The sequence below is a fragment of the Oncorhynchus gorbuscha genome, linkage group LG14 (genome assembly GCF_021184085.1).
Source record: "Oncorhynchus gorbuscha isolate QuinsamMale2020 ecotype Even-year linkage group LG14, OgorEven_v1.0, whole genome shotgun sequence".
NCBI lineage: Eukaryota > Metazoa > Chordata > Actinopteri > Salmoniformes > Salmonidae > Oncorhynchus > Oncorhynchus gorbuscha.
In genome coordinates, this window is record NC_060186.1 from 18,686,694 (window position 1) to 18,702,561 (window position 15,868).

The 15,868-nt window shown below is 46.9% G+C and overlaps 1 protein-coding gene across 1 annotated transcript in view; it reads right to left on the reverse strand.

The window, feature by feature from the left end:
* The window catches only part of LOC123994591 (protein O-mannosyl-transferase TMTC1-like), a 130,291-nt gene that overhangs the window by 106,691 nt on the left and 7,732 nt on the right, over nt 1-15,868 (reverse strand). Inside the window, exons 3-4 of the mRNA XM_046297371.1 lie at nt 10,572-10,645; nt 10,153-10,335 (exon numbers count right to left, since the gene is read on the reverse strand). Of these exons, the coding sequence (XP_046153327.1) occupies nt 10,153-10,335; nt 10,572-10,645 (257 nt within the window). The remainder of the gene's footprint in view (nt 1-10,152; nt 10,336-10,571; nt 10,646-15,868) is intronic.

Here is a 15,868-nt window from a genome sequence, read left to right on the forward strand (position 1 = left end):
CAGCTTTTTACCATCTACGTAACATTGCAAAAATCAGAAACTTTCTGTCCAAAAATGATGCAGAAAAATTAATCCATGCTTTTGTCACTTCTAGGTTAGACTACTGCAATGCTCTATTTTCCGGCTACCCGGATAAAGCACTAAATAAACTTCAGTTAGTGCTAAATACGGCTGCTAGAATCCTGACTAGAACCAAAAAATTTGATCATATTACTCCAGTGCTAGCCTCTCTACACTGGCTTCCTGTCAAAGCAAGGGCTGATTTCAAGGTTTTACTGCTAACCTACAAAGCATTACATGGGCTTGCTCCTACCTACCTCTCTGATTTGGTCCTGCCGTACATACCTACACGTACGCTACGGTCACAAGACGCAGGCCTCCTAATTGTCCCTAGAATTTCTAAGCAAACAGCTGGAGGCAGGGCTTTCTCCTATAGAGCTCCATTTTTATGGAACGGTCTGCCTACCCATGTCAGAGACGCAAACTCGGTCTCAACCTTTAAGTCTTTACTGAAGACTCATCTCTTCAGTGGGTCATATGATTGAGTGTAGTCTGGCCCAGGAGTGGGAAGGTGAACGGAAAGGCTCTGGAGCAACAACCGCCCTTGCTGTCTCTGCCTGGCCGGTTCCCCTCTTTCCACTGGGATTCTCTGCCTCTAACCCTGTTACGGGGCTGAGTCACTGGCTTGCTGGGGCTCTCTCATGCCGTCCCTGGGGGGTGCGTCACCTGGGTGGGTTGATTCACTGTTGTGGTCGGCCTGTCTGGGTTCCCCCCTTGGGTTGTACCGTGTCGGAGATCTTTGTGGGCTATACTCGGCCTTGTCTCAGGATGGTAAGTTGGTGGTTGAAGATTTCCCTCTAGTGGTGTGGGGGCTGTGCTTTGGCAAAGTGGGTGGGGTTATATCCTTCCTGTTTGGCCCTGTCCGGGGGTGTCCTCGGATGGGGCCACAGTGTCTCCTGACCCCTCCTGTCTCAGCCTCCAGTATTTATGCTGCAGTAGTTTATGTGTCGGGGGCTAGGGTCAGTTTGTTTATCTGGAGTACTTCTCCTGTCCTATTCAGGTGTCCTGTGTGAATCTAAGTGTGCGTTCTCTAATTCTCTCCTTCTCTCTTTCTTTCTCTCTCTCGGAGGACCTCAGCCCTAGGACCATGCCCCAGGACTACCTGACATGATGACTCCTTGCTGTCCCCAGTCCACCTGGCCATGCTGCTGCTCCAGTTTCAACTGGCCTGGGCCCTAGGACCATGTCCCAGGACTACCTGACATGAGGACTCCTTGCTGTCCCCAGTCCACCTGGCCATGCTCCTGCTCCAGTTTCAACTGTTCTGCCTTACTATTATTCAACCATGCTGGTCATTTATGAACATTTGAACATCTTGGCCACGTTCTGTTATAATCTCCACCCGGCACAACCAGAAGAGGACTGGCCACCCCACATATGCTCTCTCTAATTCTCTCTTTCTTTCTCTCTCTCGGAGGACCTGAGCCCTAGGACCGTGCCCCAGGACTACCTGACATGATGGCTCCTTGCTGTCCCCAGTCCACCTGACTGTGCTGCTGCTCCAGTTTGAACTGTTCTGCCTTATTATTATTTGACCATGCTGGTCATTTATGAACATTTGAACATCTTGGTCATGTTCTGTTATAATCTCTACCCGGCACAGCCAGAATAGGACTGGCCACCCCACATAGCCCGGTTCCTCTCTAGGTTTCTTCCTAGGTTTTGGCCTTTCTAGGGAGTTTTTCCTAGCCACCGTGCTTTTACACCTGCATTGTTTGCTGTTTGGGGTTTTAGGCTGGGTTTCTGTACAGCACTTTGAGATATCAGCTGATGTACGAAGGGCTATATAAATAAATTTGATTTGATTTGATTTGATTAAGTACTCCAGCGCATCTCTTCCTCATGGAATGCACCAGATTTGCCAGTTCTTGCTGTGAGATGTTACCCCACTCTTCCACCAAGGCACCTGCAAGTTCCCAGACATTTCTGGGGGGAATGGCCCTAGCCCTCACCCTCCGATCCAACAGGTCCCAGACATGCTCAATGGGATTGAGATCCGGGCTCTTCGCTGAACATGGCAGAACAATGACATTCCTGTCTTCCAGGAAATCACACACAGAAAGAGCAGTATGGCTGGTGGCATTGTCATGCTCGAGGGTCATGTCAGGATGAGCCTGCAGGAAGGGTACCACATCAGGGTGGATGTCTTCCTTACAACACATAGCGTTGTGAGATTGCCTGCAATGACAAGCTCAGTCCGTTGACGCTGTGACACGCCGCCCCAGACCATGACGAACCCTCAACCTCCAAATCGATCCCGCTCCAGAGTACAGGCCTCGGTGTAATGCTCATTCCTTCGACAATAAACACGAATCTGACCATCACCCCACGACTCGTCAGCGAAGAGCATATTTTGCCAGTCCTGTCTGGTCCAGTGACGGTGGGTTTGTGCCCATAGACGATGTTGTTGCCGGTGAGGTCTGGTGAGGACCTGCCTTACAACAGGTCTACAAGCCCTCAGTCCAGCCTCTCTAAGCCTATTGCGGACAGTCTGAGCACTGATGGAGGGATTGTGCGTTCCTGGTGTAACTCGGGCAGTTGTTGTTGCCATCCTGTACCTGTCCCGCAGGTGTGATGTTCGGATGTACCGATTCTGTGAGGGTGTTGTTACACGTGGTCTGCCACTGCGAGGACCATCAGCTTTCCGTCCGGTCTCCCTGTAGCGCTGTCTTCGGCATCTCACAATAAGGACATTGCAATTTATTGCTCTGGCCACATCTGCAGTCATCATGCCTCCTTGCAGCATACCTAAGGCACATTAACACAGATGAGCAGGGACCCTGGGCATCTTTCTTTTGGTGTATTTCAGAGTCAGTAGAAAGGCCTCTTTAGTGTCCTAAGTTTTCATAACTGTGACCTTAATTGCCTACCGTCTGTAAGCTGTTAGTGTCTTAACGACCGTTCCACAGGTGCATGTTCATTAATTGTTTATGGTTCATTGAACAAGCATGAGAAACAGTGTTTAAACCCTTTACAATGAAGATCTGTGAAGTTATTTGGATTCTTACGAATTATCTTTGAAAGACAGGGTCCTGAAAGGGGGCGTTTCTTTTCATGCTGAGTTTTGTAGACTCTGCATATAGTGAATATGGTTATAGTGGTCAACCACTTATAATGATCAAATTCTCCTGCCTGGGTGTGATCCCTGTAAGAGGAGTTCTCAGTATTTCCATATGCAGGGCACTTTTAAACAAGGCATATACAGCACAAGGTTGCTTGGAATAAGAGCATGCCGTGTGATAAATGTACTGCAACTGTACAACTGTGAAAAAATACTGTGCTCTCTACTGAGACAGGAAGGGGTTAAAACATCTGTACTCCCATCCGATTGGCTGCACTCCAGCTGCGTGGGCTGACGATAAACGGGTGCCAAACAAATTAGGCAGGAGAGAAAAGAAAAATGCTCACCCTAACAAAAATCACCAGACATCTTTTTGATGAGACATTTACTAAATAATCTCCCAATTAGTGTTCAGGCCCCTGGCCTGTGTGTCTGTGTGTGGGGGGGCTGGCCCATGTGTTGGGTCCCTGGGGCTAATTGAATGACAATAACATCCATCAAAAACAGGCCTTCACACTCCCTTCTCTCTTCCCATACACTCTTTTCCGTCACTCTCTGTTCCTCCTCTCTGTTCCTCCTCTCTGTTCCTCCTCTCTGTTGCATGCTCCCTTTACCTACATTCTTTCTCTCGCCCCTCATTCTTTCTCTCGCCCCTCATTCTCTTTCTCTCACCCCTCATTCTCTTTCTCTCGCCCCTCATTCTCTTTCTCTCGCCCCTCATTCTCTTTCTCTCCCACCATTGTCACACGTTGGCTCGTTTAATACCAGTTCCGGACCACTTATCACCACCGTATGTGAACGGAACTGGAGCGGAGCGAAGAGAAGAGTGCCCAATTTGACTGGAGCGGAGCGAAGAGTGCCCAATTTGACTGGAGCGCGGAGCAAGATTCCCAAAGGCTGGAGGGTCGGCCTTCTCGCCCGCTTCAATTTCGCTCCAGTAGCGCTCACTTCACGAACTCAGGTCATGCCCGGCCCAGCATGCATTTGTAGTCTGCTTGTGTGCTGCTACAGCCCTTTAACTACTGTCATGGAGTTCACTAAATGTTTTCAGAAAGAAACTGACAAAACACACAGGTGCTAAATCAAGGTGTCTTACAAAGATGAGGACCAAGAGCAAGAGAGGGAGTGAAGTGATGTAACTAAAGAATTGCGGAATCTGAAAAGACACATATCCCAAAAGCATGATGGTGTACTTACTACATGCACATGCTAACAGAAAGGAATGAGGTGGGTAGCTAATTAAGTGTGTCATTGTAGCAAATTATTTACAAACTAAAAATCAGATCTCTTAAAAGTTTGGTTAATTTTTGCTCTATTATCTATACAATAGGCCATACTTGATTTTGGCCCAATAGGCCTGGCATATTCCCCCTTTCAAGGAGCTTTCCGTTTTGATTGGTTTATTTAGCCTAAAAACCATTTGGCCTACCTTTTGAAACGTTTAAAAACAACTCTGCATGTCCGCCCAGCCAGGCAAGAGTGGCCAAATGGGTGTTTAGCATCCCCAGTGTTTAGCATCCCCAGTGGCTCTGCAAGCAGGTAGAGGGTGTTCTCTGCTGTTGGCCTGTTCTCCAGGCACCATCGCAAGCTGGTTAAACTCGTATTTCTCAAATAAATTCAAAGACATTGTAGACTGAGCCTAATAAGACATTTTTTTTAGTTTCAACTTGGATTTAAATTCTATGTTCCGGAATGTATAGACTTGAATGATTTATTATACAAAATGTTGTTTAAATGCGGAGCGCTTTATGTCCCTACCAGCCTATTGTGTCACACTCGGAAATTCTTCACAGTGTATTTCTTTGTAGGTTATAGGCTTGATATAATATAGCCAAAATAATTCATTTCTGTTCTTTCTTAGGCTCCCTGTCTTTGCACCTGACCTATTTAGACTGTTAGATGCTGTTTGGTATGACTTGAAATGATGAGCGCTTCTTATATTCACCTTTTCATGTTCATTACAGTACTTTTCATTCCAATCATATGGTTTGGTTTCAATACTTCACAACCAAATTGTAGGTCCAGGTCGTCACATAAATAGATGGGTTGATGGTTAAATTGTGATTTTAATGAACGGAGCGAATTTGTGGTGTCCGCTTTTTTTTGTCCTGTGAGCGTGGAGCGGTTTTTATCGGTTGGAAAGGACGTGGAGTGCTTGAGAAAGTACCGCTCCATGAGCGATGAACAGGATTTCCCACCATTCACATACCCTGCTTATCAGTGACAGGTCTCCCAACAGGCCAGAGAGCTGTGGCCCAAGGGCTCTCATTACAGATAGTTGACCGAGTGCACACACACATACACACACACACAAACATTACACAGTGTACACACAGGCTCACATGCTATCTCCATCTTTCTCTCCCTCCTTAATTCCTTCCTTCTGTCTCTCTCTCTCTCTCTCTCTCTCTCTCTATTTTCCCTCCCACTCCCTCCCTCAGTTCTATCAGTTAGTCCAGCCTGTAGATACATGAACAGCTGATGGTATTTAATTAAGGCCCAAATTAAATAAGCATGTATTAAATCTTCCCAGCGTATCAAAGAGCCAGGCACGGGACAGGCGTGGGGAGAGATCTAACGCACCCCCACACATATCACTAACCTATCTCCAACGCATATCTAATGCATGTTGACAGCTACTCTTCCCTCCGGTCGCCCAGAAGAAAGGGAAGAGTGGGAGAGGGGGGAAAAGAGAAAACGAGATGAAGGGAGTGGAAAGAGTGAAAGAGGATAAGAGCGAGAGAGGGAGAAAGGTAGAGAGAAGGAGAGAGGAAAAGTAGGGGTTTGGCTGGAAATGCTATTGGAGCTTCCTCGCTGAATTCCTGAGGTGATCCGTATTTCCTGTTCCTTGGCACCAGTATCAAAGACAGTACAGTGAGATGAGAGGCCGGAAAACAGTGTGTTTTCAATGAATTCTCTCCCTCTCCTCATCCTCTCTCTATGCCTTCATACACATACTCTCTGTCTCTCCCTCTAACAGGGCCTGTGCAGCTCACGTACTCTCTGTCTCTCCCTCTAACAGGGCCTGTGGAGCTTACATACTCTCTGTCTCCCTCTAACAGGGCCTGTGGAGCTCACGTACTCTCTGTCTCTCCCTCTAACAGGGCCTGTGGAGCTTACATACTCTCTGTATCTTCCTCTAACTGGGCCTGTGGATCTCACATACTACTCTGTCTCTCCCTCTAACAGGGCCTGTGGAGCTCACGTACTCTCTGTCTCTCCCTCTAACAGGGCCTGTGGAGCTCACGTACTCTCTGTCTCTCCCTCTAACAGGGCCTGTGCAGCTCACGTACTCTCTGTCTCTCCCTCTAACAGGGCCTGTGGAGCTCACATACTATCTGTCTCTCCCTCTAACTGGGCCTGTGGAGCTCACATACTCTCTGTCTCTCCCTCTAACTGGGCCTGTGGATCTCACATACTATCTGTCTCTCCCTCTAACTGGGCCTGTGGAGCTCACATGCTCTCTGTCTCTCCCTCTAACTGGGCCTGTGGAGCTCACATACTCTCTGTCTCTCCCTCTAACTGGGCCTGTGGAGCTCACATACTCTCTGTTTCTCCCTCTAACTGGGCCTGTGGATCTCACATACTATCTGTCTCTCCATCTAACTGGGCCTGTGGAGCTCACATGCTCTCTGTCTCTCCCTCTAACTGGGCCTGTGGAGCTCACATACTCTCTGTCTCTCCCTGTAACAGGGCCTGTGGAGCTCACATACTCTCTGTCTCTCTCTCTAACAGGGCCTGTGGAGCTCACATGCTCTCTGTCTTTCCCTCTAACAGGGCCTGTGGAGCTCACACTCTGTCTCTCCCTCTAACTGGGCCTGTGGAGCTCACATACTCTCTGTCTCTCCCTGTAACAGGGCCTGTGGAGCTCACATACTCTCTGTCTCTCCCTCTAACGGGGCCTGTGGAGCTCACATGCTCTCTGTCTTTCCCTCTAACAGGGCCTGTGGAGCTCACACTCTCTGTCTCTCCCTCTAACAGGGCCTGTGGAGCTCACATACTCTCTGTCTCTCCCTCTAACTGGGCCTGTGGAGCTCACATACTCTCTGTTTCTCCCTCTAACTGGGCCTGTGGATCTCACATACTATCTGTCTCTCCATCTAACTGGGCCTGTGGAGCTCACATGCTCTCTGTCTCTCCCTCTAACTGGGCCTGTGGAGCTCACATACTCTCTGTCTCTCCCTGTAACAGGGCCTGTGGAGCTCACATACTCTCTGTCTCTCCCTCTAACAGGGCCTGTGGAGCTCACATGCTCTCTGTCTTTCCCTCTAACAGGGCCTGTGGAGCTCACACTCTGTCTCTCCCTCTAACTGGGCCTGTGGAGCTCACATACTCTCTGTCTCTCCCTGTAACAGGGCCTGTGGAGCTCACATACTCTCTGTCTCTCCCTCTAACGGGGCCTGTGGAGCTCACATGCTCTCTGTCTTTCCCTCTAACAGGGCCTGTGGAGCTCACACTCTCTGTCTCTCCCTCTAACAGGGCCTGTGGAGCTCACATACTCTCTGTCTCTCCCTCTAAAAGGGCCTGTGGAGCTCACACTCTGTCTCTCCCTCTAACAGGGCCTGTGGAGCTCACACTCTCTGTCTCTCCCTCTAACAGGGCCTATGGAGCTCACACTCTCTGTCTCTCCCTCTAACAGGGCCTGTGGAGCTCACACTCTGTGTCTCTCCCTCTAACAGGGCCTGTGGAGCTCACACTCTCTGTCTCTCCCTCTAACAGGGCCTGTGGAGCTCACATACTATCTGTCTCTCCCTCTAACAGGGCCTGTGGAGCTCACACTCTCTGTCTCTCCCTCTAACAGGGCCTGTGGAGCTCACACTCTCTGTCTCTCCCTCGAACAGGGCCTGTGGAGCTCACACTCTCTGTCTCTCCCTCTAACAGGGCCTGTGGAGCTCACATACTATCTGTCTCTCCCTCTAACAGGGCCTGTGGAGCTCACATACTATCTGTCTCTCCCTCTAACAGGGCCTGTGGAGCTCACACTCTCTGTCTCTCCCTCTAACAGGGCCTGTGGAGCTCACATACTATCTGTCTCTCCCTCTAACAGGGCCTGTGGAGCTCACAGCAGACCCATACAACCCTCTTCTGTTCCATCCCTTTCTGCTGGGTTCATTCACAAATCACAGCTCCACGGTCTCCCCACCGCAGTCCGAGGTCTCCCCACCGCAGGCCCCATGGCAGATCGGCTTTCAGAGAAGAAATATGATGTGCATGCGGTCAAATGAGAGATTCCTTCTTCTGCACTAACACACACGCCATCCCTCAGAGAGAGTTGCTGTCACCACTGGCTGAGACACTGATAGGGCTCTGGGCTTGTCTGTGGAGCTTTAACATACTGCAAAGGATTACACAAAAACACAAAAGCATGAACACACACACACTATTCTTTCACATCTGTCTCTTACCCTCTCCCCCCACACAAATTAATCTCTCCCTCCTTCCCCTCTCATTCTATCTCCATTAATCTCTCCATCGTGTTGTGATGTCATAGCCACACCCCAGAGATGGTGGTGAGGTTGGTGTGAGGTGAGTAGCAGATGCTACTACAGCATCAGTGCTTGGTTTGGGGTATGACTCAAGGCTGCAGTGCCGGTGGTTGGAGGTATGGAGCTCCACACATGAAAGAGGGGACGAAGAGAATACTGTGGGCCAGGAGAGGTTTTGGTGGCTGAGGACAGGGAGCAGAGATCAGGTTTGTGGCCCAGACATGGTGCCTGATTGTGGACATAACTCTGGGCGTTCTCTGGTGGCTGGAGGGAATTGAAGTTGTGTGTGCAGTTTGTGTGTGTTTTCTGGCTGGAGACGCAGAGGCATGTAAACACACAGCCAGACCTGGCAGCAGGCCAACACGGCTGTTTGTGTGTGTGTGTGTGTGTGTGTGTGTGTGTGTGTGTGTGTGTGTGTGTGTGTGTGTGTGTGTGTGTGTGTGTGTGTGTGTGTGTGTGTGTGTGTGTGTGTGTGTGTGTGTGTGTGTGTGTGTGTGTGTGTGTGTGTGTGTGTGTGTGTGTGTGTGTGTGTGTGTGTGTGTTGGGAACAGAACAATAGTCCAGAGCAGCAGGGAGAAAAAGCAAAGCCACAAGTAAGTAGCAGCAGTAGCGCTATACACCATTCATCAGCCCACAGTAGGGGTTAGTGGTGCACTCATTCACTATCAGACCAGCACAGCTGTTGTAATTCTACAACAATACGGAAGGCTATTACAGAGGCTTAGCAGTGAGTCTCTATGAGAGGCCTGTAGTCCAGGGCTGTCTGTCAGCCTGCTCCGTGGTAGCACTCGCAAACACACACAGTTTGAGCTCTCCACTGTCATATTAAGAGGTGTCCATCAGGAAGACATAAACAAGACACAGGACATGGCTTAGAGAGACACGATGCCAAGAGTAGATTCCTGGCAGGACGGGGTGCGATGAGCAAACACAAAGAAAAACATCCAACTACTAAAGGGACACATTTACACACAGAGAAAAACATGGATAGTGACGCACACACACCCAGACACACTCAAGTCCCACAGCCACACGACTGAATGACAGATGCCTGGGGCAGTTACCCTAACATAACCCCCTAATACACACACACAAACACACACGTCCCCCCTCACTGTTAAACCCTTTAATGTGTTATCAGAGGCCAGCCCACTGAACACAGGCTAATTCCAGCACATTCCAACACTGCATGGGGTGGAGGCCCCCAAAACATCAGGACCTGGCTTTGGCAGGGTGGACTACACACACACACACACACACACAAAGCTGTCTATGTAGCAGTAGTATTCACCCGTCTCTCCCTTTGTCTGATCCTATGTTTTACAATCCTCTGTAATATACATCCCAGAGAGGCAGAAACCAGGACATTCCCATACCAACATTTGGCCATGCTGTTACTGTACACACACATACAGCTAATTACATATAACCAGCTCATACACACACAAGCTGACAGTAGTGACAAAGGGCTTCTTAGGCAATCAAGCCATCTTAACACACCCACTCACAGACACACACACACACACACACACACAGTGGACTTACAAAAGGAAGGGCTTGCGGCAGAGCACCAGGGCGTCGTAGAGCACACACACCCCGAAGACGGTGATGCCCGTCTCCTTGACCAGCATGGCACAAGTGCCCAGCAGCAGACTGGCACCCAGCGCCCACACAGACACCGTGGAGGGCAGAGAGTCTGCAGAACCAGAACCACACACACCCACACTCCTGGAGAGAGAGAGAGAGAGAGAGAGAGAGAGAGAGAGAGAGAGAGAGAGAGAGAGAGAGAGAGAGAGAGAGAGAGAGAGAGAGAGAGAGAGAGAGAGAGAGAGAGAGAGAGAGAAGGGGGAGGAGGGAGTGCTATTGAGTAAAGAGAAAATGATTTTTTTTTTAACTACACAATCCACCCCCCAGAGTAGTGACAGTGAGAGAGCGAGAGAGAGAGTGTGTTAGGGTTTTCTTACCTAACATAGGAGAGAAAGGCCAGGAGGAACAGCATGCAGGCCAAGACATCCGCCCTGCCCACGATACCAGACACCTGAAACATACACAAACAGAGTTTACATTAGTCCTCTGGCTCAGGTGACCCACACAACCTGTAGACGAGTGACAGAGTAGAGTGGGTGTCCATAGGGAAGTCTATTATGTTGCTAGGTTACACTGAGACACATACATAACACTGTGTTATGGTACAGTCTGTCAGCAGAGGTCCAGAGACAGTTCAGGGCAGGTTGGAGATGAGACAGTCACTTCTGTATATTTACCACAAAGTGCGCTGATGTTTGAGCATCTTCTCCAAGAGAGAGACCTAGTTAGGTGGCAATACTTAAGGTGTGATGTGTTAGCTGGTGATGTTAGGTTGTGTTACAGTTCTGTCTGGGTCTGAGGTACGCTACGTTCCAGTGAGGTCTGCAGTTTTTAAGTCTCTGCTGCTGTGAGGTAGTTAGTCCAGACAACAACAAAAGAAAACACAGACCGAGACAGAGAAAGAGAGATAGAGTGAGTGAGAGAGAGAAAAAGTCAGACTCAGAGATGAACAAGGTCAGATAGGAGCTGTGAGATCATAAATCTCAAAACCTCCAGCATAGGAAGACGGGGGGGATGGAGAGAGGGAGGGGTAAGGAGGAGAGAGCAGTGGGATAGCAATAGATGAAGAGGACGGGAAGGAGTAGATTGATTGCCACCCTCCAGAGAGTCTGTAAATATAACAGTCGGTCCCAGAACCTTTTCATCAAACTGGCAAAACAGCCAACATGTCACTGTGTGTGTGTGTGTGTGTGTGTGTGTGTGTGTGTGTGTGTGTGTGTGTGTGTGTGTGTGTGTGTGTGTGTGTGTGTGTGTGTGTGTGTGTGTGTGTGTGTGTGTGTGTGTGTGTGTGTGTGTGTGTGTGTGTGTGTGTGTGTGTGTGTGTGTGTGTGTGTGTGTGTGTGTAAGGGTACAGGGACCTCGGTTTGATCTGCACTGTGAATCCAAATGAATACATAGAAAACTAGAGCCTATGTGCACATTGCAATCACTATAACAGCCCGGAACTAGTTTTGTGCGATGGCGAGTGGTGGAGTCGTTAAACCAGGATACTCCATCATCATTTAAATCTCCAGTTAGGGAAAATTAGGGCTTCCCAGTAGATTACAATGGCGATGGAGAGAGAGAGAGTATGTCACCACTGCTCAACGAGAATAGCCTATGCAGCTGCCAACACACTTCCACCTCTCGCCCCCATTTCAGTAAACAGGTAGTAGGCGCTCTATATAAGCAAGCTAAAGACAAAATTGTGAATGAATTGGCCAATGACCCTGTGTTGCGCTTACTACTGATGGATGGACCTCCAGGGCTACAGAGAGATACTTAACAGGTTTCCATTGGCCCAGGTTTATTCGACAAAAGCTATGACATTGCGGCAGCGTAGCCTAGTGGGGCGGCAGTGTAGCCTAGTGGCTAGAGCATTGGACTAGTAACCGGAAGGTTGTGAATTCAAACCCTTGAGCTGACAAGGTAGTTGAACAGGCAGTTAACCCACTGTTCCCAGGCCGTCATTGAAAATAAGAATGTGTTCTTAACTGACTTGCCTGGTTAAATAAAGGTAAAATTAAATTTAAAAATTGCGACACGTGTAATGGAAACAGCTGATATAGGAGACATTTTCAAAAGATCGACAACATTTTGATCCATTTGACAAGGGTGGGTGTTTATTTTGTCGAACTTTCTTTGTGATAAAATGATGATGGAAATTATTATTATTATTTTTTTATCAATTATGATTGGCGAATACCTTTGAAGGTACATATAAGGTCATCACGTAACCATAAGCTCCACTCTACATTTAATTATATTTTTATTCATGCGCAATGTGACTTAATGGGTAACGGAAACACTTCAACCACAAACATTTTATTCGACATTGTAGGTTTTTGCAAAAATGTTTTTTTGTTTGTTGCTGTGGCATCTTCATGTCCACCTGTTTTTAAATCAACACAAGATAGTTCAATGGAAACGCACCCCAGCAAGCAATAGTCAGCAGCATACCACCCTGCATACCACTGCTGGCTTGCTTCTGAAGCTAAGCAGGGTTGGTCCTGGTCAGTTCCTGGATGGGAGACCAGATGCTGTGGGAAGTGGTGTTGGAGGGCCAGTAGGAGGCACTCTTTCCTCTGGTCTTAAAATCTTTAAAAAATATCCCAATGCCCCAGGGCAGTGATTGGGGACATTGCCCTGTGTAGGGTGCCGTCTTTCAGATGGGACTTTAAAACGGATGTCCTGACTCTCTGAGGTCATTCAAAAACCCATGACACTTACTGTAAGAGTAGGTGTGTTAACCCCAGTGTCCTGGCTAAATTTCCAATCTGACCTTCAAACCATCATGGTCACCTAATAATCCCCAGTTTACGATTGGCTCATTCATCCCCCTCTTCTCCCCTGTAACTATTCCCCAGGTTGTTGCTGCCAATGAAAACGTGTCCTCAGTCAACTTACCTGGTAAAATAACGGATAAATAAATAGTCGCATCAATTTTCTATGCAAACTTTCTAAATTTCAAAGAAAAACAAAATAACTGGACAAGTTAATAGAAACATAGCTTGTGGGAAATGAGATGTAGATACACCTCCTTCATGAGTCACACAAGAGAGCATATTTTTCTATTTGTAAGAAAATGTTATAGCATAATGTCTGAGCCATGTTTACATAACTCATTTCACATGCATATTGCACTTATTTGAGTGTTGTTGTTGAGTAATCGTCAGTTTGCATTTAAGAAAATACAAAGTGTTACTATTACTCCTGATGATGCTCTCATTAAGCATTATTTGACTCATGACCATATATGGAATCAGGAATACAAACACTTTGTATTTTTCTAAATAAACAAAAATGAACTACAGTAACTGTTGGCATTTCCTTTTCCTGCTTTAGAAGCTCATCAGTAAAGCAGGGGGAGGAGCCCCGTATCTTATATATTTAATTCATGAGGAAGAAGATGAGATTCTTCCACCCTTCCCTGTCTTCGCTCTTCTCCCTCATCTCTCCCACCCCTCATCCAATTGCCCTTCATCCTTCAACTCTGTTATTTCTCTCCTTTCATCTTCCTCCATCCGTCCCTGCCTCCCACTGTGACTGAAGGTGACTCAGCAGTGTTCTCGGTATACACACAACACACATTCTTTAACAGTATACAGTATCTCAACTCAAAAACACTTCCAGCCTTAACACTCACTTAAAATATCTAAATCAGACCTTTAATGTCCTACCCCATGGAGTACCAGCTGTGTGTGTGTGCGCGCAGTGAGAAACACACATTCTAGAACATTCTGAGCCACACCCTTCTAGGGCTGCAGCTGTTTCTAATAGAATGTGCTTTAGAGACACACCCTGCCCCCTGGAATTGTCTAATGGGACATTTGGTACTGATTTACAGTGCGTGTGTGTATGTGTGTGTGTGTATTAGCTCTCTCTCGCTCTCTCATGAGGCACGGCGTGAGGCGAGAGGGTTCCCCATGACTGGAACTGGGGATTTGAGTACTCTATCCTGATCGCACACACCCCTAATATAGTAAAGTACTACCTTACCACACACGCCTACTATAGTAAAGTACTACCCTACCACACACCCCTAATATAGTAAAGTACTACCCTACCACACACCCCTAATATAGTAAACTACTACCTTACCACACACGCCTACTATAGTAAAGTACTACCCTACCACACACCCCTAATATAGTAAACTACTACCTTACCACACACCCCTACTACAGTAAAGTACTACCCTACCACACACCCCTAATATAGTAAAGTACTACCTTACCACACACCTCTACTTCAGTAAAGTACTTCAGTGGTCCTTCTGTAGCTCAGTTGGTAGAGCATGGCACTTGTAACGCCAGGGTAGTGGGTTCAATCCCCGGGACCACCCATACGTAGAATGTATGCACACATGACTGTAAGTCGCTTTGGATAAAAGTGTCTGCTAAATGACATATATTATTATTATTATTATTATTACCTCTACTACAGTAAAGTACTACCTCACCACACACCTCTACTACAGTAAAGTACTACCTCACCACACACCTCTACTACAGTAAAGTACTACCTCAGCACACACCTCTACTACAGTAAAGTACTACCTCACCACACACCTCTACTACAGTAAAGTACTACCTCACCACACACCTCTACTACAGTAAAGTACTACCTCACCACACACCTCTACTACAGTAAAGTACTACCTCACCACACACCTCTACTACAGTAAAGTACTACCTCACCACTGTCGTGTCTTTACTATCATTAAATGAAGACTTTTAGTTTATATCAAAGATTCTCTGTAATTAGTATTACGCGATTAAACTGATTAATCATGTAACTGTAATTAAAAAGGAAGTTGGGGAACCAAAGAAAATATTCAGATTCTAATTTTCCTAATATAACTTTTCAGATATTTTCATATCTGATCAATAGTCTTCTGATTAATTAATTATTCTTTACCTCACGTTAGTCTCATTCCAACGTCGTAAATTGTTGGTTATCTGCACGAACGCAGTCTTCACTATGAGTCATCCATACATCAGTTGTCTTAAAATCATTTATTTATTAACTAACTAAACAATCACAGAAGTGCACAGACAAACAAACAAAGTAAATATGGTTTCAAGAAATGATAGGGGAATGTGCCCTAATGGGCTAAACCGGCATGGTGGCTTGTTGGACAAAAGGGAAGTGGGGGTCGACTGAGTTAAGACAACACACAGTTGATAATTAAAACAATTAAAATGCTAATCTTTTGCACATGAACGCTCACTCATTTGGGAACAATTGCAATCAATATATATATATTTACGCTCAGTGTGTCGTCGGGGGCTCTGTTGAAAAGTTTGTTTCTGTTGGAGAGCGTCCTTCCTCTCTCTCTCTCTCTGTCGTGGTCAGAATGGATAGTTCAGAGTGACATTCATTCATGTCGTTATGGATAGATGTTTCGGCGGTTGTTGGTCTTCGCGTTCAATGATATCGAATTCCTAGCTGCAGACTAGTAATTCATATCAAAGACTTGTTCTTATTCTGTCGGTATCTATCTATAGTCTAAGAGTTTAACCACGTGGTATGGTTAAAAGATTCAGCCATCTACTCAAACCTTGGCCAAAACATAAATGTTTTTCGGACCTCAAGTTCTGTGAGGTGGAAGACATTTCTTTGTTCTCTATGAAAATTCACTCTGTCTCTATACTGTAGCCATGAGGAGATAATCTCCTCCAGGAATTTACAA